Source organism: Cydia amplana, chromosome Z, assembly GCF_948474715.1.
Source record: "Cydia amplana chromosome Z, ilCydAmpl1.1, whole genome shotgun sequence".
NCBI classification, from domain to species: Eukaryota; Metazoa; Arthropoda; class Insecta; order Lepidoptera; family Tortricidae; genus Cydia; species Cydia amplana.
The window spans coordinates 2,587,587-2,610,147 of record NC_086096.1 but is presented as its reverse complement, the minus strand read 5'-3'; the positions used below and the strand labels follow the sequence as shown (position 1 = coordinate 2,610,147).

Below are 22,561 nucleotides of genomic sequence, written 5' to 3'. Positions count from 1 at the left end.
TTGTTGAGCCGGGTATGTATAGCAGTTGTGAACTTTATTCCCAGTACATAAGGTATATTTTACCTAGCTTGTGTTTCAACACTATATCTGTGCGGTCGATCTCCCACTGTTCAGGCGGGGCGAGAGGGGGCACTAGGCTTGTTGAGCCGGGTATGTATAGCAGTTGTGAACTTTATTCCCAGTACATAAGGTATATTTTACCTAGCTTGTGTTTCAACACTATATCTGTGCGGTCGATCTCCCACTGTTCAGGCGGGGCGAGAGGGGGCACTAGGCTTGTTGAGCCGGGTATGTATAGCAGTTGTGAACTTTATTCCCAGTACATAAGGTATATTTTACCTAGCTTGTGTTTCAACACTATATCTGTGCGGTCGATCTCCCACTGTTCAGGCGGGGCGAGAGGGGGCACTAGGCTTGTTGAGCCGGGTATGTATAGCAGTTGTGAACTTTATTCCCAGTACATAAGGTATATTTTACCTAGCTTGTGTTTCAACACTATATCTGTGCGGTCGATCTCCCACTGTTCAGGCGGGGCGAGAGGGGGCACTAGGCTTGTTGAGCCGGGTATGTATAGCAGTTGTGAACTTTATTCCCAGTACATAAGGTATATTTTACCTAGCTTGTGTTTCAACACTATATCTGTGCGGTCGATCTCCCACTGTTCAGGCGGGGCGAGAGGGGGCACTAGGCTTGTTGAGCCGGGTATGTATAGCAGTTGGGAACTTTATTCCCAGTACATAAGGTATATTTTACCTAGCTTGTGTTTCAACACTATATCTGTGCGGTCGATCTCCCACTGTTCAGGCGGGGCGAGAGGGGGCACTAGGCTTGTTGAGCCGGGTATGTATAGCAGTTGGGAACTTTATTCCCAGTACATAAGGTATATTTTACCTAGCTTGTGTTTCAACACTATATCTGTGCGGTCGATCTCCCACTGTTCAGGCGGGGCGAGAGGGGGCACTAGGCTTGTTGAGCCGGGTATGTATAGCAGTTGGGAACTTTATTCCCAGTACATAAGGTATATTTTACCTAGCTTGTGCTTCATCACTATATCTGTGCGGTCGATCTCCCACTGGTCTGGCGGGGCGAGAGGGAACACGGTGGGTTTGTTCCGCTTCGGTGCCGGGTAGAGAAGTTGGGTGATAAGTCCGTCCCCGAGGACGGAGTGGTGGTGGACTAGTTCGGCTAATGTACCGAATTTGGACTCCGATGTCACGTACACCTGGAAATAAGGAAAGCTTTTATTATATAATCATTTATAGGTGAACCAGGATCTATTGAGGGTGCGCCATGTTACGGAAATTTGTTGGTACTAATTTCTAGCAATGGCAACAATTACCCTCTATGATAGTTGTCAATATTGACAATGTAAACATTGCTTTGTCTAGTTTCGTGTGAATTATTATTAGACTGCAATAATCATGCCGAAAGTTTTAGATTTTACAGAGAAAAAAGTTGTAAATAGTCTATATAGTTATTTATTGGAAAAAAACGTGCGGGAGAGAAATTTCTTCCATTAGAAAACATAACGAAATTAGCATCTGAATTGACGGGTAAGTTTCAAACTTATGGATAAATGTCACTATAGTCAGGTCGTCACGATTTGGTTGATGTCTTGTAATCATTTGATTTGTGTATTAGGTGTATCGCATGCATCGGTATCACGGATTGCTAGCGAAGGGCGTAATTAAACGACCAAACCTAAAAAAAAGAAAACAAAAAAAGAAAATTGACTTTATGCTATTCATTTTATCTAAATCGAGTCAGCCATTTAAGCGTAAAAACCGAAGAAATATCCAAACATCAAACTTCGCACTTATTAAAGTTGTCGGAATAAAACAAAAATCATCTGCCAATTTCCATTGTCCCCACTATACAAATTGTTGCTATATAAAATTCAAAACGAGCGCCCTCTTGACAATACTCCCAAAGTTCTGGTTTACCTATACTTTATTACTATTATTTTGAAGCGCTAGTGGTAAGAGCGTGCGACTTGCAATCCGGAGGTCGCGGGTTCAAACCCCGGCTCGTACCTACCAATGAGTTTACAGGAACGTATGTACGAAATATCATTTGATATTTACCAGTCGCTTTTGGTGAAGGAAAACATCGTGAGGAAACCGGACTAATCCCAATAATGGTCTAGTTTACCCTCTGGGTTGGAAGGTCAGTTTGCAGTCGTTTTCGTAAAAACTAGTGCCCACGACAATTCCTGGGAAAAATTTTTTGGCCGTTTCATACATTTTGGTCGAGTGGATGTCGACGTTTTCTATGGGAAGGCCAAATTTTTTTATGGGATTTCGAGGTTGGTCCCATAGAAAAAGTTGTTCAGTATGATCTACCTAATCACCTCGCACAATATGGCTAACGGTCCAAATATAACCCTGTTGAAGTGGTGTGAGCTGGAGTGTCCCACTTTAAAATGATGATTTTTCTAAGTAACTGCACAGAATAAATAATAGTACTAAGTACAGAAGACTCACTCTCCAACAAAACGCGTCTGTTACGATCAGCACAGATATCGCCGCTAGGTGGCGACAGCGCTACGCGCGGCTTATGGCTTTCCCCAAAATTGGGGCCGAACGGATGTACTTATAGCTACCTGTAGCAAAGCGACGAAATCGCGGAGTGAGACACGCCTGGTAACTGTGTAAATAAAATAAATGTATTTTCTTTCTTTCTTTCTTTCAAATAGTGCACCTTTCCGTCGGAGTCCTCGTTGATCCTGTAGTGGTACACTCGGCCCTCGTACCGCAGCGATATGCTCCTCTGCCCCGGACTCGACTCGGACTCGCGGACCTGAAACAACCAGACATATATAAAACTAGCTTTTGCCCGCGACTCCTCCAGACTGAGCATAGCAGCGCTACCCCCTCTGCCACAAATATACGGTAGTTTTACTCCATTTTCGAGTCAAAGTGTCTTTGAACGGACCAATCACGGCACGGGACTCGCTCACCTCGTCCCCCGCACCCCAGTATTTTTGGCAGCATCGGTTTCATGAAATAATTGCTCTAAACTCCGTCTAGAGGATTCCTAGTCTATGGCGTGGAATTAGTGACAACAGCTAAAGTAAGTACAGCGCCTGGATAATGATAGCAATTATTGAATTTGTGCATTGCTTACATCAATTATTAGGCAATTCATTAACTCTTTCAATCCCACCCCCCTTTGCACTCTCTTCAGGGATGACTTCCGACATAAAAACTATCCTATGTTCTTCCCCGGGACTCATACTATCTCTATGCCAAATTTCAACTAAATCGGTTCAGCGGGTTAAGCGTGAACGTCACCACTCGCCTGAGGCGTTGTAGTTCATTACGTAACACTCACCAGGAAGCTGCCGTTGATGCCAGACGAGAGCAGGTACTCGGCGGCGTTCCGCGATATGGGCCCGTGGTACCACGAGTGCTTCTCCAGCGAGTTGACCGGCGTCACGTAGTTGCTCGGCACCCAGCCCAGGGCGCCGCTCAGCGTGTGCGCCTCGCACCACTCGCTTGAGGCGTTGTAGTTCATTACGTAACACTCACCAGGAAGCTGCCGTTGATGCCAGACGAGAGCAGGTACTCGGCGGCGTTCCGCGATATGGGCCCGTGGTACCACGAGTGCTTCTCTAGCGAGTTGACCGGCGTCACGTAGTTGCTCGGCACCCAGCCCAGGGCGCCGCTCAGCGTGTGCGCCTCGCACCACTCGCTTGAGGCGTTGTAGTTCATTACGTAACACTCACCAGGAAGCTGCCGTTGATGCCAGACGAGAGCAGGTACTCGGCGGCGTTCCGCGATATGGGCCCGTGGTACCACGAGTGCTTCTCCAGCGAGTTGACCGGCGTCACGTAGTTGCTCGGCACCCAGCCCAGGGCGCCGCTCAGCGTGTGCGCCTCGCACCACTCGCTTGAGGCGTTGTAGTTCATTACGTAACACTCACCAGGAAGCTGCCGTTGATGCCAGACGAGAGCAGGTACTCGGCGGCGTTCCGCGATATGGGCCCGTGGTACCACGAGTGCTTCTCCAGCGAGTTGACCGGCGTCACGTAGTTGCTCGGCACCCAGCCCAGGGCGCCGCTCAGCGTGTGCGCCTCGCACCACTCGCTTGAGGCGTTGTAGTTCATTACGTAACACTCACCAGGAAGCTGCCGTTGATGCCAGACGAGAGCAGGTACTCGGCGGCGTTCCGCGATATGGGCCCGTGGTACCACGAGTGCTTCTCCAGCGAGTTGACCGGCGTCACGTAGTTGCTCGGCACCCAGCCCAGGGCGCCGCTCAGCGTGTGCGCCTCGCACCACTCGCCCGACGCGTTGTAGCTCATTATGCGGACCTGTTCGCCTGAGGGACAAATGGTTATAGGTGAATCTTGTTATACAATGTGAGTTTGCAATACAAGGCAAAAAAAATGTGGCAATTTTTCGCCCTCGCCCTCAGATATATCGGAGCGGCAGAGGTGCTCAAAATATCTGAACACTCTGAGCACTCTAGCGCTATGACAATAGGGTATTTTCCTACTAGTCAAATCAGTGACTTTTTTAGAACTGTCAGAATGATTTTCTAATATGGAATTTATATGAAACATTACAACGTGACGTCACGGGCAACTCACCTATTTTTTATATTTCTATCCGATTTATTAAATAGAACTTGTGTTTAAAAATGACTCCTGTGTTTTTCTAATAATTATCAGGTGCGTTATTTCATGCATATGGTGTAATAAGGGCGTGTTCTGATATTTGTGAGCACCTTGGACGCTCCGATATATCTGATGGCGCCTGTACATGGGCATCTTAAAACTTAAAGATGTCAAACTCGAGGGCACGATTTCCTCTGACTATATCTACCCATGTGTCGCTTAACTTCAACTCGGGGAAAGCCACAGACAAGACATCCTCTAGACTGAGCATAGTAACGCTACCCCCTCTGCCACTATATACGGTAGTTTTACTCCATCTTCGAGTCAAAGTGTCAGAATCCCGTGCCGTCATTGATCCGTGTCTTTGAACGGACCAATCACGGCACGGGATTCGCTCACCTCGTCCCCCCGCACCCCCGTATTTTTGGCAGCATCGGTTTTATGAAATAATTGCTCTAAACTCCGTCTAGAGGATTCCTAGTCTATGGGTAAAGCCATTCGACCCTCTCAGCCAATATCTACCCTATTACCTTTTCTTAATACCTAAATCGCATAATCTGACAGATTTACCCGAGTTTGAAGTTAAGCCACAGAATAAATAATAGTACTAGGTCAGATACAGTCAGCAGAAAAGTTGCTAAGTGGGTGAGGTTTTGAAAATTACGCGCTCTTATTCTCTTAACAATAAGTCGCGTCAAGATAATTTTGAACACCCGGCCCGCTTAGCAACTATTGCTGCTGACTGTACCTATCCCTAATACAATCATTAAATTTTGGTCTGAGGCCACGGCTCGCCCGCCATCGGAAACACTCCAAAGCCCCCTCTGTTCTGTGATAGCTACGCTCCTACGCTCCAATGAATTTCAAAGGCGTCATTCGTTTTGGCGAACGGAAATAATTTGTAACACACAATAACAAACATAACGGATTGATCTGTCCATTGTGTGAATGTGGACATTAATTTGGGTATGTGTCACTCAAGTTCTGCAAACGACAAAGCGTAAAGAAGTCAGATGAATACAATTTTGGCGTAATCATGGCGACATAATCATGTATTTACAGTCAAGTGTAAAAACAGGCGCCCTTTGTTTCCCATAAAGTTTTAAGTCATAATGTATTGTTTGTCATACTATCATTAGTCATAAAACTGAAACCGTTACTTTTCAGGATTTTCGTAAGTTTAATCTATAGATAGGTTAGGTTAGGTTTGTTTTATGGCAATCCTGAAAAGTGACGCGTTTCTGAACCAAATGAATTACGACTAACGAAAATGCGGGCAAATACATAGAGACCCCTAAAAATATGGGTGCATACAACTAACTCAAAAATACAATAGTTCTTATTTCGCTGACATAAGAGCTATAGGACTTATTTTATTAAAAGTAAAAATGATAACAAACTTAACCTACTGGGTACAAACTTTATCAAAATATTGACATTACCTATAGCTTGACAAAAGCCAAAACAGAATACACAACAAGTTTAGACTACGAGTATTGTTATTAAATGTTATAATACTGATAATAGTAAACTACACTCAAGTAAAGGTATACAACGTGCTCACAATGAACGCGAATTTTTTTAACGGGGCACCCATTGATAGACTTTTATCGAGGAAAGGGTTGTCCGATCCCTGTCGACCACTCTTCGGTCACTTTTTAGGGTTCCGTACCTCATAAGGAAAAAACTAAACCCTTATAGGATCACTCGTGCGTCTGTCTGTCTGTCCGACCAATCCCCCCCGCCCCCTTTGTTTCCGAAACTACTGGGTCTACAATTTTGATAATAATACACAAAATGGTTCTTTACCTATACATGCATACAGGAAACCCTGTTAGAAATGTGCAGTCAAGCGTGACTTGGACTTAATGTACGGAAATGTATAAAGCTTGATTTTTTCGTGCTATTTAATTTTAGGGGTGAATTCTAAATGTGGGATTTTGGGGGGTAGTTTTTACCTTTTTTGAGGGCGAGCAGCCTCGTCCTTCCAAGGGGTTTCTCCCCGTCTTTAGGATGCATTAATTGAAAAAAGAATCTCATTAATCACACAGTATTTGTACCATACAAATAAATACACAATCAGGAAATTTGATTTCTGTGCAACTTAGTACGCCCCGCCCACCCACACTGTTAACTGTACATCGGTGGACCTTTCGTAAGTTCTACCGATGTGCAGTTAGGAGTGTTACCGTAACCACCAGGGTGCATAGCCAACATAACAATCGTTTACGCACTGGAAGAGTGCTAGAGAGCCACAAAGCGTTTCTTTATCGTAGCGCATGCGATTGTCGCCTTGGCTATTAGGTACCCGGGATTTATTGATACGACAAGGTACAGTCAGTCTCAAATCGAACACCTCGCCCGCTTAGCAACTTCTCCTGCTGACTGTACATAATATTAATTGAATAAAAACTTAAATACAACCCTATTTGTTAGAGTATACAGGTGCTTTATCCCTTAGCCACAGTCACACTGAAAATGACTTATAGTTTGGGGCCAACTTTGAAATCCCAAAAAAACAAAAGGTAGGGTCAAACAAAACTGCCATAACTAATTTTAATTGGGAAATTGTATTCTTTCAGTCACATTAATGCATCCTATTGTGTATAACATATTATATCCTCGTCCTGTCCACCATACTCAGATTAAACCACTGAAATTTAAACCAATTTATTTTGTAAATAGTGTAACTTCAACCAATCCAGGCATTTAACTTGCAAAAAAAGGAAAATGTCCTTTAGGAATCACAGTGGACAGGACGAGAATATAACAATCATGATTGTCATGAAAATCTATAACAGTTAAAATTTTCGCCATACGCCATTAGTTGCCATGTCATAAATAAATATCGCTCTGATTACCACTAAAATATGCAAAAATCTATTCAAAGCTTTATATTGCTTTAGTTTTGTGTTATAATTTACATATGCATTTTCATCATACAGGCAACTATAATTACATAAGGAAAATAATTGCATAACTGAAAAGGAAGGATATTCCGGAATTGATGCGTCATTATTATAATGGCCAAATTGTATCTTGTATGATCAGCTCTGCAGTAGTGTGGATTGTGAATCGGCTCTTAATAAAGAAATTCAAAGGAGTGCTTGAAATGTGATGTTTTCAACCCAAAGGTCACATTGTCGCTATTCGCAGTGTGGTGACCGAATCCCTCTTGAAGGGGAACCCACAAGTTCCATATACAGTCAGCAGCAGAAGTTGCTAAGCGGGCCAGGGGTTCAAAATGATCTTGACGCGACTTTATTGTTAACAGAATAAGAGCGCGTCAAGGTAAATTTGAAGACCTCGCCCGTTTAGCAACTTCTGCTGCTGACTGTACAGTGTTGCCTATAAATCATCAACATGATCATCCACATTAACGCACAGCCAATCATACTATTACTTTAACATCCATAGTTATGCAAATCATAAGAGTTATATCGCTTCAAGGACTGATACCATTAGTGATAATCGGAGGTAAGTCGTGCTTGTAATAAGGCCGTGTTGGCCACTTCATCTTGGAAGTTGAGGGTGAAGCGTTGATCTTTGGGCATGTACTGGTAGATTAGATGGGAAACTGTGAGCAGGAGGCGTGTGACTTACCCTTGAGAATGTGCTGGTTCTGGAGCGAGCGATCGGCTAGTTTTTGTAGAATTGAGGTATGTTAATGTGAATCTTTGGTCATGGAGGATCTTTATTGACCTGGATGACCTGGTTCTTCTAACATTGGAACCCAGAGGGCGAACGGCTAATGGTCCTATAGCTTCCCGTTCCCTGTCAATGCGGGCAGAAGACCTGTAGTTGAGGGCCACGAACACCTGAGAATCGTCCTCCTCGTGCTGAGTGAGGAGATTCCTCTCTCCTTCGAGATCCATCTGTAGGGATTTACTAGTATCGGTTACCTTTCTACAAGCCGAGCTGGTTCTCCCTTGAAAGCTTGCTATAAGTCCTCGACTCCTCGTTATTGTTCTTTGATATGAATCTTTGGACACGGGTTCTCAACACCTTTCTACACGCTGATCTGTTTTTTTACCTTGGAAGCTAGACGACGAACGGCTAATGGTCCTGTAGAGTTTTCTTTCTTGTGAGCAGAAGGGTTAGTACTAAGTAATTACCTTTCTTCAAGCTGAGCTGGTTTTCCCCTCCGGCTTGGAAGTCGTAGAGGGCCACGAACAGCTGGGGGTCGTCCTCCTCGTGGTGCGCGAGGAGGTTCTCTTTGGAGGTCCATCTGAAAGGACAAAATGAAACATTAACAAGTAAAACTGTTATGTTAACCTTTTGGACGCCAATGACGGATATATGAGAACCGCAGGTCCAACGCCAAAGACGGATTAATCGGTCACATACCACAGAGCAATTTAGACCTACGTGCACATGCATAAAGTTCAATTTCAGGCTTGACACTTCGGTGACGTGGCGTCCGAGTGACAGATTTTGTGTTTGACACTGCGACGAAAAGGTTAAGGGCATCTGCAACGATATGTGGTTTTGTTTATGATAGCAAAGAGTGGTGGAGACATTCGTTCCACATCACGACTACACCAATTCTAAGCCATATGGAACTTGTGCCAGTAAGGTTAGCAGTTTGTCCACAGGAGCTGATGTAAGGATTAATGGTGTCTGGCGCCCATTGAACTCGATTCTCACCGGTTATCCTATTTATACAATAAACACCTTATTCTGCCTCATATCCACCAGGCGAAACGAAAATCCCTCACATAACCAATACTACTGTCATGAATATACGTAAAACCTAGCTTACATGCCTTACCTCATGTCATTCTCATTACCTAATGCAATTTTTCAATTTGCCTACGCTATGCGAATTATGCAACTACGTGCGCCTTTACCTAAAGCAATTTTTCAATTTATTATAATAGGAGCTTGAAGCCGTATTCTTCATTTTAATATAATCCCGCGCTCCGGCTATATTGCGGTGTCTACACACACAAGTCTGTGCTCTTAAGTTACTGCTTCAGATATTGCATTTGGGTTCACACAGACATAAAGGTTGCCTGGATGAAAGCAAAAATTGGTGTTTCTATGGACGATTAAAACCAAAAGACGGTAAATGTCTATATACAATATCGCGTTTCTCCAATGTTCAGTTTGTTATTGCCAAACGGCGAAAAATCAAATAGAATTTTCACCGAACTCGCTCCGTCTCAGTTGGCCTGTTGGCGGTGTCGAGGCTGGGACCTGGCGGGGCGGTCTAGCCGTTCGGCAGGTCCGGGATGTGAGGCAGCGGCCGGCTCTGAAGCAGCACCTATCGCTCGCACCCGCGCCGTGGTATCTCCCCGTTTCAGTCATACCTGTTGGCGGTGTCGAGGGGCTGCGGGGTGGCGGGGGCGGTCTCGCCGTCCGGCAGGTCCGGGATGTGAGGCAGCGGCCGGCTCTGGAGCAGCGCTTCTGGAATACCAGAAAAATCGGTTCAGGCTAGTTCATAAGTACTAACAAACAGGTTTACAAAAAAATTCAGCAGAATTTTGAACATTATCAGTACAAACAGCATCATTCTTAACTGTCCATCGGTTGACCTTATGCCTTTTGTAATAAGGTTTACGAGCTGTCAGTTAACAGCGTGGGCGTGGGTGATGGTGGATGGCTGGTCGGACCGTAATAGTAGACAATAGCCAGGAATGTCCGATTAGCCGCATCTGCCATACAGATCTGAAGATCTGAAGAACTGCATAATTTAGCTATTAGTGCCCGACCGAAGTTTCGGTATACTGCAGATACAGTCGGGCTAAACTGTATTTTCGGTAATGCCCGACCGACTGATGTGTTATGTTATGTAACTTAGATAAAAATAGTTGTTATGAATAAATTAATGAATGCAGTTTCGGTTTCGGCCGAAACTAGAGCAAAACCAAACCTTCAATAGAATAAAATGTAGGCAGTGTCTACTTCCCTTGGTACGTAATTCCAAGCATTGATTGTCCCACTTGGATCGGAATGGGGTTAAATTTATCCCCGAGCAACCTCTTTCTATCACTGCAATGCTATTTACATTAGAATAATACAGCCTACAAACCTACTTCTCAGCCTGATACAAAGTTAAGCCATAACACGACTAATACTGGTGTGGGGTCTCTATTGTTTCCCATAAAGTTTTAAGTCATAACTCATAATGTTTGTCCGCATTTTCGTTAGTCATAATTTGGGTTTCCTCAGAAACGCGTAACTTTTCAGGATTGCCATAAAACAAACCTAACAAAACCTATCTATAGGATAACCTTACGAAAATCCTGAAAAGTTAACGGTTTCAGAATTATGACTAATGATAATTCTGACAAACATATATTACATTATGACTTTCAATAATTATGTCAAACAAAGGGATCCGTACTGATGTGCCGTCGAAAAGCTTCCAAAATTTCCACTATGAAAATTTTAGTGAATTCGCTACCTAGATATTTAATGATCCAATGATATTAAACGCTATTTAAAACCTACGGCCTTGTAAATCGCACATCCTACGCTTTCGATACGTCTACGATTCTACCGTTCAAATTATATAATCTCGTGTATATTACTCCGGTGCATCCAATACGAGTATTCATAAAGCATTCATATATATTGAGAAACCTGTATATGAAAGTCGGCAGTATATATTATACTTAATTAGTTATTTTTTGTATGAACCGTGTGAGTAATCATACCCAGCATATGTGCGGGAGAGGACGAAAAAAGCGCCATACCCCGATTTAGATCACATCTGTACAGCACTTCACATCAATTTGATACCTATACTTATAATACTAAGGTTAACATTCGTGTGCACATTTTAGCTGTTACATTTGTACAGTCGCCATCAGATATATTGGAGCGTCCGAGGTGCTCAAAAATATCTGAACACGCACTCTTACTTAACGCCTACACAACAGAGGTGTGTTCAGGTACTTGTGTGCACCTCGGCCGCTCCGATGTACTTATTATGGCGACTGTACGTCTGTCTAAGGAATTTTCAAATTTATTCCCGTTTAAATAAGATTCGTATTTGTATAGGCGTTAACGTAAACGCTCTCGATGTAAAATGCCGTATGTGAGATTAAGAGTGATATGGAGACTGACTTTTTTGTTTTAGCAAGTAAAAGTGTGTCACGTCGAGAATTAGATCTATATTTGTGAGACAATGCGTTGTCAATGCCCGAAACTGAGTAACGTAATTAGCAGTAGTTAAGTACAAAAGATCCGATTTTTTTAAACAAGGAATCATTAAATATTGAGTAACGATATTGTAGAAGTAGTAACTGGTTGACTTTACATCAGCGACGAAATATATAGACGAAGTTCTCGGTACTTTTTGGGCTTCGAAAAACGGGGACTACCTTTGTATCGAGAAGCGGTTGTCCACTACCGTCTTAAGTCATTTACCGGCGCGCGAACTATAACGATACGATCGTATACGATTTTAGTTACATTGCGGACCATTGAGGTTACATCAATTCAGCCGGCCGATCAAATGACGCAATGTAATGAAACTCGCATGCGAGTTCTCGCACCGTCTAAATGAGCCCTAAGTTACAAGATTTGAAGCACATAACACACAAATATCGGTGAAGGTAATAAAAGTGTGTAATAAAAATAAAAGAGTGTAAAATGTAGAGATGGGCCGAATATGGACTTTGCGGAATACGAATATATTCGGTTCAGGCCCCGTAGACAACATGCCAACCGCTAACGCTCCGTAGCTAACGAAACGCAACTGTCACTGTCACACTAATATGGAAGAGTGATAGAGAGAGACACAAAGCGATTCGATGGCGAAACGAATATTCGGTTCGGCTATAACTGCCTAAAACGCTGATAACCAGTACGGTTACCATCAGTTTGTCTCTGAGATAAACGCCGTCGAGAACGTAATTTACTTTCTATTCATCTCGCTCGCACTCGCATATTAGCAAACGGGATGTATAGAAAGTAAATTACGTTCTCGACGGTGTTTATGTCAGTGACAAACTGCATGATGGTAACCGTACAGTTCGTACAAGTCCGTGAACTGCACTCCACACGTGTTTTCACACACCTTTCCCCTCTGGACGAACGTTTGTGTGTGCGAATAGACGAATGTGTTGGATTGGAATGAAAAGAAACGGAACCGTCTCATGCCTACCGCGAAATGCCCGCACCAGCTAGCGGACGCCCGTAAAAAAGAATTGTTTATTCGGTAAATATTCCGCAGTTCGAACCGAACTATCCGGCCGAATACGACATTGGAAAACATGACGAATATGCCGTATACCGAATAATTAAAAGCAACTGACCAGCCTTCTTTGCCCGGGTGAGCAGCATCTTACGAGGTCTCAAGAATCTCATCGCACCGCACTGTCACATTCACATTTGAAATGAAATATATCCCAATTTATTCGTCCCAAAAAGTTTAAAAAAAAATGCTCTACAAAGCACAACCGGTTTAAACCGGCACAACCGAGGTTTAAACTCACAATTATGAAAATTAAACGTTAAATTCAACCCTGTATTATGCTCCCTTGTTATGTAAACACAAACAGCTGACTGTCACGTCGGATTGTCACTAAGGCGCGGGCGACACTGGCCAATGGCCATGCGCGTGCGACGGTACGGTCATAAACCGGTCAGGCTGGCGACCGCAGGTGAGTCGACAGTTTAAAGGAACCAGGGGCCTAGCCAAGATAACATCCTACATCGACCAACGCCAAACTAAAATAAATAATGTATCGGGATGCATCTGTCAATTTAAAGTCACTAGACTATAACTATATCCTTACATCACTTAAGTTTCGATTGAACTTTTTTTTACAACTATAGTCATCTTGGCTAGACCCCCAGGATAAGGAATTTTGAATGAGGAGATGGAACGGTGAAGTAAGGGTTCCCTACGGTACATATTATATTCTATTTTTGCTAACCCTAATTTTTAATTAACTTGACGACTGGTTTTGCTTTGTGGGTAGTGACCCTGCCTGTGAAGCCGACGGTCCTGGGTTCGAATCCCGGTAAGCGCATTTATTTGTGTGATGAACTCACATATTTGTTCCTGAGTCATGTCATGTGTTTCCTATGTATACCTACAAGTATTGTATTTATCTATATAAGTATATGTACATAAATTGAATAATTTTACGGTTAAGACTCACTTGTTTTAAATGTTAGTATGTCTCACAACAGTTTAAATTCGAAGTATGTATATCGTCGCCTAGTACAAGATTTGCCTTTTTCGGGCTAGGTTGATCTGTCGGTATAAGATGTCCCCTAAGTGTAAGGCCTGAGTGGACGCTCGAAGCGGAGCGTTCGGCGGGGCGTGCAGCGTGGCGTCGAGCTCCCAAGGGATTTGAGCAGCGTGCACTAAGGCCGCTCCTATACGTTTGCATCTGTTTGACATGCACGCCGCACGCCCCGCCCTGCTGCACGCCCAACATGAGCGTCCACTCAGGCCTTACACTAATATTTATTTATTTAATGAACTGATACAGTGCTACATTGATAACGGGATTTGCTTGTTACCCATAGCTGCCAGGCCGGCGGCGGCGCCATGATCACATCACCGGTTCATCAGAACGTTCGATTCGCTCGAGTTGTAATATAAGTACATACATATCTTTTACCTGCCCCGGAGAGAGCGTATCCGCTCAATCCTCTACTAGAAGTACTAGAACATGTCGAACTTTGTAAGAAGTTATTACAAGCGTTTATTTAACTTGCCCGTTAGTATGTTAGTTTCGGTTTCGGTCTATCTTGGATTGGAAGCTAATTTAGAACCACTTCCTGGTGAAATAAGAGCGTGTCACATATTTTTGCGACCTGAACCATGAGTCACCGACAGTGTCAAAACTGACATATACGCTGTCGAGAACGTACTTTACTTTCTATACCTCTCGTTTGCACTAATATGCGAGACGAGCGAGATGCATAGAAAGTAAATTACGTTCGCGATGGCGTTTATGTCAGTGCCAAACCGGTGGTAGCCACACTGGATCAAAATTATTTCGTTGCCTTGTTTTTTGTCCTAAAAAAATGTGACTGAGTGGAGCTTTTTGTATGAGATGAAATTTTGTTTTGAATGTTTCCCATTTAAGATATAAGCTTTTTTTATTTATTTGATAGAAGACGGAAATACAAGCGTGACAGAGTGGTCAGAAACAAAACAACGAATAGAATTTTGACCCGACTTCGAAGAGTAACATATTATTGCAGGTGACTGTACTTATAATATTCGGTATTCATTAATTTTAACAACCAATAATCAAGCCAAGAATAATAATAAAAGGCTAATAACGTCACGTTAATTAGAGTGAATCTCATCTACAAAGTGAACGTTACGATGTCACCTTTCCAGATGTTTTGAGGTTATGTCACAATTGCGTAAGAGAGAGAAAGGAGACTTGGCGGGCGGAAATTTAACTTTATAGTTTTTATATAAAAGTTGAGTTAAAATGGTGTTATGATGCCAATTAATTATTTCGGTCCACATTATATTTTTAAGTCCCGTAAAATGTGCCTATTTTGCTCCCCACTGGATAAAATGTGCTCAACAGTTTTTATATATGAAAACTGTGTATATCATCATCATCATTTAATCATTTATTTGCGTTAACAAAGGTTATATACAAGTTCTTTCTTTAAAATATACATTTTCAACTCCCATCTTTCTTAACTGCATTTCATATTTCTTAACCTGTTTGAAGTGTTACAGCTTGACAGTAGTGATGGTCTACTGGCATATACGCTAACGTCTACGCAATTTACTCGCACTAAATATGCGAGTACGAGCGAGATGCATAGAAAGTACCTAAGTTACATTCTCGATAGCGTTTATGTCAGTGCCAAACTGTTCGTAGCCACACTGGACAGTGTCCGTCCACAATGAAGTACTTACCTACATAACGTATCTGCCATTGACGTATATCTCAGGACGGGCCTTACGTGCACTAAAAATGGTACTAGTTCCGCGGTATGACTCACGAATTCGAGCCAATCGTGCAGTCTAACGCAACTAGTTGCGACCATTGCGCGCGTGATGCGAACTCATGAACAAATCGCGTTGTAGCGGTGTCACACCGCTGTACTGGCCCCATTCATGCCCCAATTTTATTGCCCGTAAGGCCAGTCCTGAGATATACGTCAATGGTATATGCTAACAGCTAACATATCAATGTCCCACTGCATTTCTAGTATCGATCGTTGCTACTAATAGCGAATGACGTCAAGAAAAGTCAATTCATAATTTAAGCGGCAAGCCCTTGGTCGCACTGTGTCAATACTGACCCGATATTTACAAGCGTAAGAGGAAAGGGGACGACCGCACCTCCATGCAAACGTAGTCCCCATTTTTCTCCCTGGATATTGATATTATGGAAAATATATTTACACAATTTAACGCCATCTGTACTCTTCATGTATAGTGCAATAAATAAATAAGGACCACCCCACATTACACTAGCCTTTTGAGCGTCGGCGTCTAATCGGCGCTATGGAAAATGCGTCGCTGCGCAATTGCGTCAACGTTGGGTCGAGCAGCAGCCATAGAGTTGACTACACAATCTCCTCGCCGCTAACAGAATCCTAGAAACTCAGTCTAGTCTGGAATTTTCTTGGAAATTCTATTATGAAATCGCTAAGCAAAGCAAGCATTTGCCTGGGATTTTCCATAATTATACGGATATAGGATAAATATGAAGGATCTTTACGTCAAAATTTTGTCAGGTGAATAGTTAGACCAAGACAAGTCTGCAACGATTTTGATAGCACACGCAGTGCACGTGTTATTTGTATATGCAGTATAGTTTTTCGTTAACCCGCTCACCCGCTCCGTGCAACCGCGCCGGCTAGCGGACGCCCTAAGGCTTCCAGGCTTAAGACGCCCACAGGCGCGGCGTGAGCGGCGCGTGAGCGTTTTATACGTAAAAGCGGCGCGCCCCGCTCAAGCGCCGCCCGGAAAACGCGCCTGTGTGACGAAGCCTTTAAGCCAGTTTAAGCCGACGGGCAATGCGATGCTGCGGTTTAACAATATAAATCTCTAAGAATAGTGGTTTTAATTTCAGTTTTAACGAGACTGGATGTTATAATGGAGTTTTGAAGGCAAAGGAAATTCTTGGAGGGGAAAAATAAGAAAAAGAAAGATCGCGGGAACTGCACGTCGAAGCCTGTTAAAGTAAAGTTTATAGTTAACGTTATACTTTATTAGGTTACTCGTAGATGCAAGCATTGCAAAGAAATCTTTTTTTGAATGACCTGTGTGGGATCGGTAATTATATTTCTAGGAAACAAGCAACAACGGTTGCACTCCGGGAGTGCCGATAGAAGTGAAAACTCACCTCACTATGTTACCGACGCCCGGTAACACGATACCTACATACGTTTAGCCGAGGTATTCTATTTATTTATTATATATTATTATCATTCTCAAATAAGATCACACTTTTTCATTGACATGTTTATTTACATACTGCCATGACAACGTCAAATTATTTGAACATAGGTAGAGTCTTGAAAAGGAGTCCGCAACATAAATGTCAAATATTAACATTGAGTTTTTCTTTATTGATTTAAATGCCATTTAAATTATGAGTTGCCAGTTGCCACCTTACGGGGCTTACGGTCACGTGATCGCCTTACGCCCCTTACGGTCACGTGATCGCCTTACGCTGTCTCGAGTTTATCATTTTTTCCCCACCTCAAAAAGTGCCCAGCGCCGCTAAAGAAGTTTTCACTTCAAAAAGTTATAAATTGACGCCGTATTTACCATTACGTACCTTGTCACAGTGACAATCAATATGAAAATCGCTAGGGACCTCACACTATTGCCACTGTGACAAGGTAACTGTGACTGTGACAAAAATTATACTAAAATTTTATTTTTTATTATTTTTTTATTTTTCGCCGCTTTTAGTAAGCATGCCGTTCCATATCTCAATATCGGTCATATAAAAAAAAAAGCGGCCAAGTGCGAGTCGGACTCGCCCATGAAGGGTTCCGTATTTAAGCGATTTATGACGTATTAAAAAAAAACTACTTACTAGATCTCGTTCAAACCAATTTTCGGTGGAAGTTTACATGGTAATGTACATCATATATTTTTTTTAGTTTTATCATTCTCTTATTTTAGAAGTTACAGGGGGGGGGGACACACATTTTACCACTTTGGAAGTGTCTCTCGCGCAAACTATTCAGTTTAGAAAAAAATGATATTAGAAACCTCAATATCATTTTTGAAGACCTATCCATAGATACCCCACACGTATGGGTTTGATGAAAAAAAAAATTTTTGAGTTTCAGTTCGAAGTATGGGGAACCCCAAAAATTTATTGTTTTTTTTCTATTTTTGTGTGAAAATCTTAATGCGGTTCACAGAATACATCTACTTACCAAGTTTCAACAGTATAGTTCTTATAGTTTCGGAGAAAAGTGGCTGTGACATACGGACGGACAGACAGACGGACAGACAGACAGACAGACATGACGAATCTATAAGGGTTCCGTTTTTTGCCATTTGGCTACGGAACCCTAAAAACGAAGCTATTTAACTTTATTACCGGATTCTATCAAAAAGGTGTGTTAAAAAAGCAAATTATAAAGGAATGGGGGCGGGACCACCCACGTCGCCATGCAGAGATCGTTTTTTGTCTCACGTGTGGACACATTTATATAACCATTCGTAATCCTTATTACTGAGACATAAGGTATACAATGGCTAGTTTAATGTGTAGATGTAAGTACATCATCGTCTACGTCTACAAAGTTACGAGTCGCCATATAATTAAAGTTACGCTCTCATTTTAAACCGTCATTTTGAAATAATATGAAATTTGACATGAACATTCAAGTAACATATACATATATGTCTGGTACTAGTTTTCGTTGCCAGATATTGTAAAACAAAGAAATTGGAAAGAGTAGAAATTTTATAAACAATACTTCTACTCGCTCTACTTTTTTTTAATAATTTTAGTTGTTATTAGTTTGGCATTTTCACTCATTAAAGAATTCGTTTACTGTTACTGTATAAGTACAGTCAGCAGCAGAAGTTGCTAAGTGGGCCAGGTGTTCAAAATGTTCTTGACTCGACTTTATTGTTAAGAAAATAAGAACGTGTCAAGGTAATTTTAAACACCTCAGCCGCTTAGCAACTTCTGCTGCTCAATTCAATTCTTTATTTTCAATTTAGGCATTAATATAATGCACTTATGAATGTCAAAAAAGTACAGTTGTACAGAATTCAAATTAAACATTACAAAAAATCACAACATACATTAAATACATAGCCATTAGGAACACATAACGTTATTGGTATACATTGTACTTACAAAATAAAGAATTTTAAATAAAATCAATTTCAATTATTTCAATTATTTGCTGACTGTACTAGGCGGCCTACTTTAAAGCCTGATCATCATATTTTGAGGTATTTGGTCGATCGACTAAAATCATTGTACTATGTAGTTAGTAATAATTAATGTATCGAATATTGCATGCACGCTCTTGAACCCTCTTAAATGGGGCTCTCTAACCCAAATCTGTGTACGGTCAGAATATCAGAGATTTTTGCACGCTTTACTGTATAAAATATTGCTACTGACTGTACTTAGTTACTGTAAGCCGCGGCATGGAACTATAGGTCAAGTTGAACCTAGATATGAAGACAGGCGCGAAACAGAAAAATTTACAACAGCGCAACAGTGTAGTACTTTGGTGTAATGCGATGTTGTTATTCATCTACAGCAACATCGTTAACAGATATTATTGCACGCTTTGTCGTGTATCATTATTACTACTGACTGTACGTATTTACTGTAAGCCGCGGCATGAAACTGTGTCAAGTCGAAGCTAATAGGAAGCTAGATAGGCGCGAATCGCGAAACAGAAAAAATTACAACAGATAGCAACTTTGGTGCAATGCGATGTTGTTATTCATCTACTCTACAGCAACATTGTTAACAGATTATTATTGCACGCTTTGTCGTGTAACATTATTGCTACTGACTGTACGTACTACGTAGTTACTGTAAGCCGCGGCATGGAACTGTGTCAAATTGAAGCTAGGTACGAATAGGAAGCTAGATAGGCGCGAAACAGAAAAAGTTGCGCCGTCGGACGCCATTTTTTTATGTTTTTATAACAGTTAGTAACTTTGGTGCATTGCCGTGTAGGGCGTGTAGCAACTGATCTATACAGCGTGTATTTTTGATACGACCGTATAATCTAAAGGGGCCGACTGATTACCAGTCCGCCGTACGATATCGGCCTGTCAGTTAGGACAAAAAGTTGACAGCTCCGAACAACTGACAGGCCGATATCGTCCGGCGGACTGGATAATCAGTGGGCCCTTTAAAGTTCATGTCCCCTACACATTTTTTTTTATTTGTGTATTTCCATGTTATTTCTACTCAGAATCACGAGCTCTTTATTATGTCCTTAATAGGAGAAAAAAAGTGTCCCAAGTTTTTTATTTCCACTCCGTTACCATTTTTCATAGATGTATGGCGGTCACGGAATGGAAAGATCGAAAAATGTACGGAAATTTTGGGACAATTTTCTCCTATTAGGATTAAAAGAGCTCGTGATTCTGAGTAGAAATGACATAAAAATCCCAAATTTGAAACAAAAGGGTAGGGGACCACTTTAAATAAAATGGCCCAGTTGTTCGGAACTGTCAACTTTTTGTTCTAACTGACAGGCCGATATCGTCCGGCGGGCTGTTAATCAGTGGGCCCCTTAATAATGGTTCAAGTCAGCCCGATGTGGGCAAGTCTCCCGGACTCCCCCTACCAGGTTTTTACCTAATACAATGCAATGTCGACTAGGCCATTCATTAAACAGGGGAACATCGCAGGATGCGCTCTGCACTTGACTTTGATACGATGATGGACATACATGCAACCGAATAGGTGAATATGCGTGCGACACAGACATATAACTAAACTAAATAGACGCCACTTTTGACCCATTCAGCACTAATCACGACACGTTATCGTTTTGCCTCTAGATACGAAGTATTTTCGCTACATACCGGGAAATCCATGCTATCGGCTACGACGGCGCTACGACCGTATGGCTCAGAGGCGAATGTGTTACACCTTTGCTGCGGCAATTAGTGTAACTCGTAACTAAACCTACTTTGCATGGGGTCTTTCCTTTCGACCCCTACAGCAGTCGGGAATTAATGGCATAAAACCTCGTGAATCCCCGAAAAAGCTCATGATTCTAACGGCCTGGCCACGACATTGCGCGACTCTGGCTTCGGCTAAGGCGACAATCGTTGACAATTGATCATTTTAATATTGATTCGATAATAAACTCAATTTCCGGAGGAAACTCCCCGTTAGACATAAACATAAACATTGTATTTTCCCATAATTATATTCCGATAATTATCGCGATAGTTATCAAGTATAATTATCTTGATAATTTCGAACAGATCATTTTATTTAAAGTTGTAGATTACCTACTCTTTATTTTAATTTATCTTTATGTTGCGCATTCGTGATCTATTCAGATATATATCTGCGTGAAACGCACACAAAGAACAAAATAGGTGCATATGCATATTGTGCATACGTAAACACAGAGACAAGTGTTGATTGAATATGAACCAATCAAGCTGACAAGTTGTTTTTTTTTATAATATGATGTTTTACTGTTTGGCCGCTCCTGGGACCAGTTACAGCTTATACTGTGAGTGGGGTCAGGTGGCGCTGCGCTGACAAGTTGATATGTGTATTACAGTCAGCAGCAGAAGTTGCTAAGCGGGCGAGGTGTTCAAAATTACCTTGACACGCTCTTATTCTCTTAACAATAAAGTCGTTAAAATCATTTTTAACACCTTATTGAACTTGCTCACAAAATTTTAGGTTGAGGATAGCGACCTGTAAAGTGTCATTCTATGGAACTTGCTAACTATGTAAACAAACTGCCATATTGAAACTGTCAAAAAATATGGATTTACTAATGACTTTTGTTTACATAGTGTTACCTTGCATGCTTATTGCATGTTACCAAGTTCCATAGAATGACACTTTAGAGAACATCCGGACAATACGAAAGCATTTTAGCCCAAGCTGAAACGGACACCTTCGCTAACGCTCGGTCAATCAATGTTTCTACATTTTATATCCATTTGCGCCGGTAAATGTAAATGTCTTCAACAACTCTTAGTTCAGTAAACAGTGAACGGAGTTAACAAAGAAGGGGAATCGGCTTACGGCGCTCGCATTCTCGTTCCAAACTATTGTTACAGTTGCAAACAAAGTCGAGTCAATATGTGACGTTACACGGGTAAAAGAACCTTGTGGCGGTGGACGCTCAAGGGTAGTGTGTCCTTTCGACACCCTTTTGAGAGGGTGCGAGGGGGCTCTTCCGCATCCCTGCTGTGGAGCCTGGTTTGGGTCGCGCCCCATCCTCGTGGGGCGGTCTTCCGTCGTCATTGTGTGGACACTGTGTGATCTGGCGGTCTAGCATGAGTTGCGTTCTCGCGCGCGACTCCATACATCAAGCGCGACTTCAAGTATGGAGTCGCGCGCGAGAATGCAACTCATGCTAGACCGCCAGGTGTAGGCCAGCTTTGTCGCTACCGGCCGTTATCTAACCCCACGACCCCTAGCTTGGTGATACCGTTCGAGCGGGGCCAGGTTTCGGAGCCGCAGTGCAGGCTACCGGCAGTTTAGGCTGGCGCGCTTAAAGGCAAAAGGTGACAGTTCCGAACTACTGACAGGCCGATATCACAGTATAATAAAGAGTACTAGCATACAGTATGGACGCTCCCTACCTCCCGTTGAAAGTGCCGCCCACCCGCTGAGACCCGCTCTCGGTTACCTCACAGTTACCCTACAATGTCTTATCTCACTCACACAAGCATGGTACGCGTTCACCTACACGAGCTTAGGCTGTGTGCGTAAGAACGCGTTTGTTTCATACATTTGATCGCCAGTGTCCGAGGTGTGCCGATATCGTCCGGCGGACTGGTA

General features: G+C 42.4%; 1 protein-coding gene across 1 annotated transcript in view; it reads right to left on the bottom strand.

Moving 5' to 3' along the window:
• The window catches only part of LOC134660939 (tyrosine-protein kinase Abl), a 63,091-nt gene that overhangs the window by 33,869 nt on the left and 6,661 nt on the right, over nucleotides 1–22,561 (bottom strand). The window contains exons 2-6 of the mRNA XM_063516825.1: nucleotides 9,932–10,028; nucleotides 8,735–8,847; nucleotides 4,122–4,321; nucleotides 2,701–2,799; nucleotides 1,030–1,222 (exon numbers count right to left, since the gene is read on the bottom strand). Of these exons, the coding sequence (XP_063372895.1) occupies nucleotides 1,030–1,222; nucleotides 2,701–2,799; nucleotides 4,122–4,321; nucleotides 8,735–8,847; nucleotides 9,932–10,028 (702 nt within the window). The remainder of the gene's footprint in view (nucleotides 1–1,029; nucleotides 1,223–2,700; nucleotides 2,800–4,121; nucleotides 4,322–8,734; nucleotides 8,848–9,931; nucleotides 10,029–22,561) is intronic.